The 9,004-nt window shown below is 35.5% G+C and overlaps 1 protein-coding gene across 3 annotated transcripts in view; it reads left to right on the top strand.

Annotated features, from left to right (window-relative positions):
• Positions 1-567: 567 nt before the first annotated feature.
• BPNT1 (3'(2'), 5'-bisphosphate nucleotidase 1) overlaps positions 568-9,004 on the top strand; it is a 32,546-nt gene continuing 24,109 nt past the window's right edge. Inside the window, exons 1-3 of one of the 3 annotated variants that reach the window (XM_012547895.3) lie at positions 568-635; positions 6,141-6,268; positions 7,916-8,020. In XM_012547895.3, coding sequence (XP_012403349.1) covers position 635; positions 6,141-6,268; positions 7,916-8,020 — 234 coding nt within the window. In that variant the 5' untranslated portion in view covers positions 568-634. Of the gene's footprint in view, positions 636-1,971; positions 2,056-2,107; positions 2,215-6,140; positions 6,269-7,915; positions 8,021-9,004 lie in introns of those variants that run through there. The other 2 variants (XM_031937391.1, XM_012547896.3) reach the window with 2 other exon arrangements.

Raw genomic sequence — 9,004 nt, 5'->3', positions numbered from 1 at the left:
TTTCTTTGGGTGTAGCTGCCTTGTAATCGTTTAACCTCCTCCCCTACCCCACAGAGAATATTTAGACATTGTCTGCTTCGTGAGGAATAAGGAGGGACTCGGGAAGGGACTGCTGATGTTGCTCGCGCCTCAAGAAACCGATGCTTACAAGGAGGCATTGCGGCAGAGACCGATTTACTCTCAAAGCCGAGAGCACGAGCGTCTCCCGGACTGCTGGCCTCTGATACCGGAACGTGAGGATCCAAAGGGTTCCTGTGACTTTAAGCCGAAATCGTGGCCAGCCAAAGAGGGGAGCACGGGGTGGGGGAGTAATTTCTGTCGCCGGGCGGACGAGCAGCCTGCCTCGCGCACGGTCAAGGAGGAAAATAAAACGTTTCAAGGTCACTTGAAAAGGAATCGAGAACAACTTCTTAAAGTGTTCAGGAAAGCGGAATGAGACATTTTGGGCATGCGCCTATGGATGCACCTAACCCGTCCCCATTGGTTGGAGTGGTTTATGCCCGTACGTTTCAATACGTCACTCTCTAACGTAAAAAATTTACTTACGGGAACAAATGAGGGACTCACTTCTTTAAAATGCGTTCTTTTTTTTTTTTTTTTTTTTAACCAGCGGAGTGTTTTCAAGTGTATCACAAGTAAGTTCCTTCCCCTCTGGTCAAATTAGACAGAGGATTAGAACAAGTTTGATTGGCTTCACCACCTCGATCCTCCTTTCAATAGGTGTCTGAGGTCTTTAAGGTATTCGTGTTAATGACATCAATTTAAAAACTTGCCCTCTTCTGGACTCACTCCCACTGCCAATACATTAGAAATAGCGTTAACACTTCACTTAATGATTTTATTATGATGTTATTGGCATGCCCTAGGATATTTTGATAACTAACAGACCTGAGTGCTAGGTCTGATAGTTAAAATCTCAATTACCTCAGGAAACTAAAATAGCAAATCGTTTTCTACTATTCTAGTAGTCTTGTAAATTCAACAAATCTGTATTAAGTGTATGCGTCCTGTGTTGCATGTTAACAGCATGACAGACTTTCATTTTTCTATTATTGGATCAAAGAACAATTGCTGTCCTAGTAATATGGAGAGAAATTAACATGGTTTGTTTCAAGGTTTAATTTATCCACTAACTCAAAAGAAGGTGGGGGGGATCACAAAGTATTAGTCATATAGGAGACGAGGTCCATTATTTCTTAGTAAACAGAAACAAAGTATTCTGAAGCCAAACATTTTTTTTTAACGTGGAACGTTTTCTAACCTTGAGTCTTGATTTAAAAAAAAAAAGTGTACTCCTCTGACAATTACTGTAGTTTTCTTTAGCATGTGCTTTAGTTTGCTTATCTGTGAACTGATGATCAAAAGGGATGATGTAAGTGCTTTGCAAACTTTGACACTATATAAATATTATTATCCTATTATTATTAGTATGGTGCCATGGGTGATCTAGCAAACACCTGTCCACTATGCTTTCAGGGAAAATCTTAGATTTCACATGACAACTTATGGCTAAAAGTTTAATGGTATTGTATTATGCCATTTTGTTACACCTCGAGGCTATAATTCTGTTAAATGTGCTTGTCATGGCTTTCTGGTATCTTATCTATCAATCGATAAAAGACTAGCATTAGATATGACATTTATTAAGCTGTCCCTACAGCCCAATATTAGATAATAATCCACTTTTTGATATCCAACTTGATGTTATCATTAGTATTTCAATATATAAAGCCAAATTGCACCCTGCTTTTCTATTGTTTGCTTGGAAGCTGGGTAAGAAAAAAAGGCACTATGCTTTAAATTCCTCCCCTATCTTGTCAACTAATTCTGTGTGCTATTTAAAAAGATGCTTTAAACCTACCACATAGCTCAGCTTTTTTGACTTGACTCAATTCCACCCCCAGCCCACCTTCCTTAAGTATTCTATTAACGTATGGCATCAGTAATAACACAGTACCAGGAACTTATCATGAATTTTAGAGTACAGCCGCTATTTGTCAGGATATTCAGCATCTACCGCGTGAAGTTTTGATTCTTCTCTGTATTTTATGTCAGGTAAGAAAATTGCAATACATCGGGCTCTAGGACCCAGAGGGTTTTATAGAAATCCAAGGGAGGAAACACTGAATTGTAGTTTGGGTTGTTCTTAAGGACCTTGATTGTTTCCTGGTAGCTGGTTTTATGCTTCACGTGCCACTGCTGCAAAAAAAAAAGGTATTTCTCATTGGGAGCTATAATCTAGAATCTTTGGCAAGTATCAGGATGAGGGGGAAAATTAGAAGTCAAAAAGGAGCTCTCAATTACAGAATGTATTTGTTACCCAGATTAGTCCTATTTTCTCTCAACAAATAAGCCAAGATTTGTTTGTTTTGGGAAAAGATGGGGAAAGGGATCAAATTTTTCATGATTACATTTAAGTTATTTATTTCAGTTAGAACTAAAAAACGTATAAGAGGTCAAAGTGGAGATTGTTGATTATTTGCAGCCTACCAATGAAGGATTTAAGCATCCTTTCGTGATATTGTATTTGCCTTTTTCCTTGTTTCTTCTAATTGTGTAAGTTAATATTATTTTGACAGGTTGCTCAATTGTATGATGGTGGGGAAAGAAAGGAAAATCATTAAAAATGTTTTCTTTGGAATAAATATAGTTTTACAAACCTGTGGAAAGGTGCGGAAACCTCAGGTGAGGTAACCTCAGGTGAGGTCTGGTGTGGTTTAAAGGTTAATTGGTTTAAAGGTTAATGAGTTCAAAGGTAATGGATATTTGTTAAAGTTAACAATACAGTGAAGCAAATTGTCTGCCTTTAACAAAGAAATGTTAAATAAAATAAGGACAAAATAATTGCACACGTTTAAAAATTCTCAGTGTTGCAAATTAGATAAAGATTTTTTTATGAAAATCAGGCTCGGTTTGTATAAACAGAAATATCTAGGCAAGTAGTATTCATGCACTTTCTCCTGTTTCCAGTATTTCTAAATTAGTAATGGTTATAACATCTTTTCTAAACATTATGCTTTATGTACTGTGTACTGTAAAAGAAAAAGGAGAAGCTATTGATTGTTTTTGAAATTTAAATAAAGTGAACAGGAACAGAACTACACATTGTTCCTATACTTTTTTGTCCTTAAGAAGACTTTCAAGCACTTCATGTTTTATATATAGAATTCTCTATAGAATTTCACAATTCTACCGAGAATACAGAAAATGCTTTATAAACACAGCAAGGTAGAATGGTAGGAAATTTTGATTTGGAATAAGGAATATTTCCTACATATGGGTCACATTGAAGAGGGAACTCCAAAACTGAAAATCCTTAAAGGAGAAAACTTCCTTTGATTCTGGCTCAGTGAGGGGACTTCATCCCAAGCACAAACAGTTTCATCTTTGTTATCTGGGTGGGGCGGGCTCAGTCTGGAAACCCATTGAATTCCATTCAAATTCTAACCCTAGTTGAAACCTAGCTAGGAGCCAACCTGGGACTCCACCCACGAGCCCCCTTCAGCTTGTAGCCAAAACCCCTACTATAAAAGAGCCAAACTAAAAGCCTCTCTTTGCAGAGGTTCCAAACATGCCAGCTATGCCATGCTTGGCATCTCAAGGAGCCTCTGTCCACTGGAATATGGTTTCTAGTGCCCTCTTTACTCTGACCTATTTCTTTAACTAGATTAGACTTTAACCTTACTTCCAAATCCCATAATAAACCTCTTTTTATCAATCCAGGTTTTCGGTTCTATAAATTCCTTTACAGGGGACTCGTGCTGCCAGAAGGGAATCCCAGAATTCCCTACCTTTGTGCCACCACCACCTCATTTAGACCTTATTTAACTCCCTGACCACCAGAAACCCTAATTTCATTTGGTACCCCAAATTTAAACCTCATCAACATTACCATCTCATTCTTTTCATCTGTACAATAAAAGGTATGAACCTGACTGAAGTTTCCTTCTAGCTGTAGTTTAATGTTACAGGATCCTGTAACATTAAACTATTTAACTCTTTAAACATGAACTATCAAGAGCATGATTATTGATTTTCCTTATTTTATTGCTGAAAAAACTAAAGCACCAAGAAAATTAATTCTTTTGCTGGAGATCTCTCACCTTGTGGGAAGAACTCAATTCTGCAATCATTCTCAATTCTGATGTGTGTGTGCTCCATTGTAATTTTAATGAAGAGAGAATAATGAGGCTAGAATTAGAAGATTCAATTTAGTAAATATATTAATTTACTTGTGTGTGTTTTTGTATAACGAGACTTCTCTCTGCTTTGAAGCTAATCAAATTTCTTTCTGAAAGACATATATACTTTCTTAGAAACTGTTTATTTCTTTCTTCTGGGCCATTACCTAATTGAACTTCTAGTGACTTCCTAATGGAAAAACCATATAATTTCCCCAAAGACTTTTAACTTCTCTTTTAGTTTTCGTATTGTTATTTTCCTTCACTGTGACCATATGTAAGGGGTGGGAGAGGAGGAGAGGAAGCAGCATAGTGATACAGAAGGAGTCCTGGCTTTGAAGTCAGAAGACCTAGTCTTAATTCTGTTCCTGTGTGTTTTCAAACTATGTAATCGTGGACAAATTAATTCATTTTTTCTGGATTTTGTTTTCCTATTACAAAATGAATAGGCTGGGCTGTATAACCTTTGAAGCACCTCTGAGCTGTGGAACTCTATTACTATTTGTGATCCATACATACCCTTTAAAAGATAATAAACAAATAGCTGTTTAATTTTGTATCTTAATGTTAGATTCCCAGTATTTTCAGTAAAGCATAAAGTAGGACAGCTAGGTACAGTGAACAGAGTGCTGGACATGAAGTCAGGAAGCCTAGAACTAGAACTTTTCTACCAAATCACAAAGGTCTTTATTGGTAGAAGGAGATAAAAGTCTGGGAGATTCCTGCACTTTAAAAATTGCATGCTATTTATATCTGTAGGTATTATCTTAATATTATCATGAATCCATATTGAAATAATTTTTCTCATAAAATCATGATTTCTTTTAAAAACACAAATAATGAGTACATGAACCTTGAAAGATGTATTAGATTCCAAAGCAGCAATAACTTGACTTTGAGAAAAGCTTTATTAGTCATCTTCCACTAAAGTTTCATTTGGGTCCCTCATTTTAGCATGGAGGTGGATCATGAAGGTGATTGCTAAGTCAACATAAAGCACAAACTCTGACGCATCTAAATGCTTCAGTTCCAGGCCTTAAAATGGATTGAGTGTCTGTTATCTAAGAGCCAGCCTCCCTAAATTAGAAAAAGTTCATTAATCACTCAATACAAGGGGAACTTTGGGCAAGTACTGCCTTAATTTAACCTTATTTAATATTGTTTCCTCATCTTTCAAAAGAGGAAATTGGATATATGGTCTCTAATAATTTTGCCCTAACATCCTTATAATCACCAGAAGTTTGAAAACCATATAATAAACTTTCTTGGACCCTGGCTTCCTTCAAGGCTCAGTTAAAATTTTACTTTTCTACAGGAAACCTTTCCCAGTTATCCTTAATGCTAGTGCTTTCCTTCTAAAAGTGCCTCCAATTTATCCTTTCTGTATTTCATTTAGACTGTGAGCTCCTCGAGAGCAGATACAATGAGTTGCGTTTCTTTGAATCTCTCCTGGATTAGCACAGTGCCTGGTATATAGTAGGAACTTAATAAATAATTAATCAATATTTTATGAATAAATTAATAATTAATAAATACTAAATACCTATATACTTGGTTAGGAACTGAGGACAGTAAACTACTAAGGCACTGAAAGATTAACATGTATATGAAATTGGACTTTCTAAGGTCATACAGCTAATAAGTGTGACAGGAGGAAGTGGAATCCCTCTTCCTGTTGCTGAACTCATGTTCAAGTATAAGTAAGTTAAAGTACAAAAATACAAGTGAGTTAAGTAAAAAACAAAATGGCTTGGATTCATTTCGGGACTACTAAAATTATATACATCTGGTAGTAAGCTATTATTTTTGTTGCAAAATACTAGGGATAGTAGGTTTCTGGCAGCACTCATACTATATGAATTCAATTTGATGCCTTTATGCAAATATAGGAATAAATTAAGTTGGTAGTTTTTATTGCATTAGGTATATTTACAGAGGTTTCTTTTGACTTCTTTTCAGTGTTAATCATGGCTTCCAGTCCAACTGTCCTGATTCGTTTGGTTGCTTCAGCATATTCTATTGCTCAGAAAGCTGGAGTGATAGTCAGAAATGTGATGGCTGGGGGTGATCTTGGAATCGTGGAGAAGGTATTGAGTCACATCTCATTTCATAGTAATGTTATGTGTACTTAGATCCATTTCAATAATCAGTTCTGACAATCTAAAGTCAAAAATAGCATGTTTTTCATTGGGAAGGTGTAAAAGCTTTGTGCCATATGTATGAGGCAGTAAGAGTAGCTAACATTTATAGAGTGCTTTATTCCCAAAACACTTCACATATACTTTGTCATTTGATTTTTATAGAAGGAATAGCTAGAAGTTTTAAGCTCTATGTGTGGCTTGCTTAAGTCTTGGTTGTGAACAGTATTTAGAAGGACATTACCTGTGTTCAAACCTTGCTTCTGACACTCACTACTTTTTCATTCTCAGACATTTAAGCTCCTTGGGTTTCAGTTTTTCATTTCTTTAAATGAGGAAGCTGGAATAGTTGGCCTGTGAAGTCCATTCCAACTCCAAATATATGATTCCATGATTCTTAGAGCCTAGTCTTCTAGGTAGACCAGCTATTCTTATGATTGATGATTTACTAGTCCTCACACACCTTACTATGTTTCAAACTCTAGTTTATACTAATATATTTTTTTTATTTCTTATATAATCCTTGGTAAGTAAGTATGTATGGGGAGAAACCTGAAGTAAAGAAAGCAATTAAGCTTCAAGATACTGGGCATGAGGTTATGAAACCTAAACAAGGAGAGTCACTATGCAAGTAGAGAGAAAGGGACATGTTTGAGAGATGATGTTAAGGTAAAAAAAAAAAAAAAAGTAACCAAAAAAACCCCAAGATTTGGCCACAGAATGATTTGATATGTGGCATGAGTATGAAGAGTGTAATGAAAAAATCATAAGATGATCTGGGACAGAGTAGGGTTAGGAGAGGACACCGACAGTAGGAGGACACCCCCAGCAAAGGAGGATCAGAAGAGTGTACAAGTGGGCATGAGAGAACCAGCAAGTCAGTCGTGAAAACTGATAGGAGTATTCAAAAGGAGAGGGAAAGGTACTATCGCTGTTCCTTCTTATCCAAGTGCTTGTCCCCTGCACCTGAACTGCCCAAACCTCTGAAAGGATTCCATCCTTGGGTCATATTATTATTGCCTTTGAAAAACTCTAAAATTTTTACTTAATGATGAACAATCAACATCCTAGTGATTCTGAACTCCTTTAGGTCATCATCCATGCTCTACTTTTTCCTCTACTGCTTGATCCCCTATTTCTTGTTCCCATTCCTTGCAAGCTGAGGATACAGATAAGAAAAGGAAATACAATCTTTGCCCTCAAGAAGCTTAATATCTAACCAGAGAAGTCAGTTATTAAAAAGGGAGGAGGGGAGGAGAGGGACTAGAGAGGAGCCAAGATTTCCCTGGAGATAGTTTCCATCACTAGAAAGTTCAAGCCAACATTGGTTGATTGTCAGCAATATTGCAGAAGGGATTTCAGTATTGGGAATAGATGAAATGTAAGTTCCTTTGAAGCCCTATGATTATTTGAATCCTACTATGAAACAAAATGGGGAAGGTGGGAAAATCAGGGATAGTTCAAGTAGAGAGAAATTTTGGGAATTTGTAGGGTGGTTTCAAAAATAGAAACTGTGTACTACTATAGGATATAGACTAAAGACTGCTCACAGTAGAGATAATTTTTTTCCATAATAATTTTCATCTTTTGTTATAGACATCCTCGATAGATCTACAAACCAAAGCTGATCGATTGGTGCAGATGAGTATATGTTCTTCACTGGCACAGAAATTCCCCAAACTAACAATAATAGGAGAAGAGGTAAAAGTTTTCTGGTGACAAAATTCATCTTCTCTTTTGTTGATTTTAAATTTAATTACTGTCATTTGAAAAGTTAACTAGTTATAATACTTAATAAGTAGGCACCTTGGATGCTCATTATTTTAAAGCAATGATTTTCATTGCTTGCCTTTCTTAAAAAACATAATTATCTTTCATAAAATAATCCATGAATTACCTTTACCTTACATTTTATTCAAACAAAATTAAGAAAATATTACAATTTTATAGCAACAAACAAATCCTAACTACTACTAATAAATGTATAAATAAATTAAATCATTTTAAATTATTATGAGTAATCATAATAATATTATTATTGTGCTGGGTACCCTTTTTTATGGTATATTTTCTTAAAATACAGCGTCATTGATATTGCTACTCATTGCTTTTTGGGTTCCAGCTAGGTGGCTGAAGTCAGTCCTGGAGTCAGGACTCGAGTTCAAATGCAGTCTCATACACTTAGTAGCAATGGGACTAGCAAGGCACTTAACGTGGTTTTTTTTTTTTTTTTTTTTTTTTTTTTTTTTTTTTTTTTTTTTTTTTTTTTGTGGTTGTTTTTTTTCCGGTTTAGTCATCAGTAAAATGGAAATAACAATGGGGCATTAACCTCCCAGGTTGGTGTGAGGATCAAATGATTTAATTATAAAGCATAGAACACGGTGCATAGTAGGCAATATTTGTTGACTATTAGTATTTTTCAAAGAATAATCAAGCCCAATTTTACACAGATTTTATTAACATCAACAAAATTTTTTCAGCTTTTTATTCTCAAAATATATGCATAGTTTTCAACATTCTTTTGCAAAACATTATGTTCCAATTTTTTTCTCCCTGTAGACAGCAAGTAATGCAACATGTTAAATTCCTCTATACATATTCTTTGCAATTCTAGTATACATATTTCCACTATTATCAAATAGCATCATTTCACTTGATAAGCCAGAGCTCTTTAATTGCTCAGAG

The sequence above is a fragment of the Sarcophilus harrisii genome, chromosome 4 (genome assembly GCF_902635505.1).
Source record: "Sarcophilus harrisii chromosome 4, mSarHar1.11, whole genome shotgun sequence".
Classification (NCBI taxonomy): Eukaryota; Metazoa; Chordata; class Mammalia; order Dasyuromorphia; family Dasyuridae; genus Sarcophilus; species Sarcophilus harrisii.
This window is presented reverse-complemented; position numbering and strand designations above follow the sequence as displayed.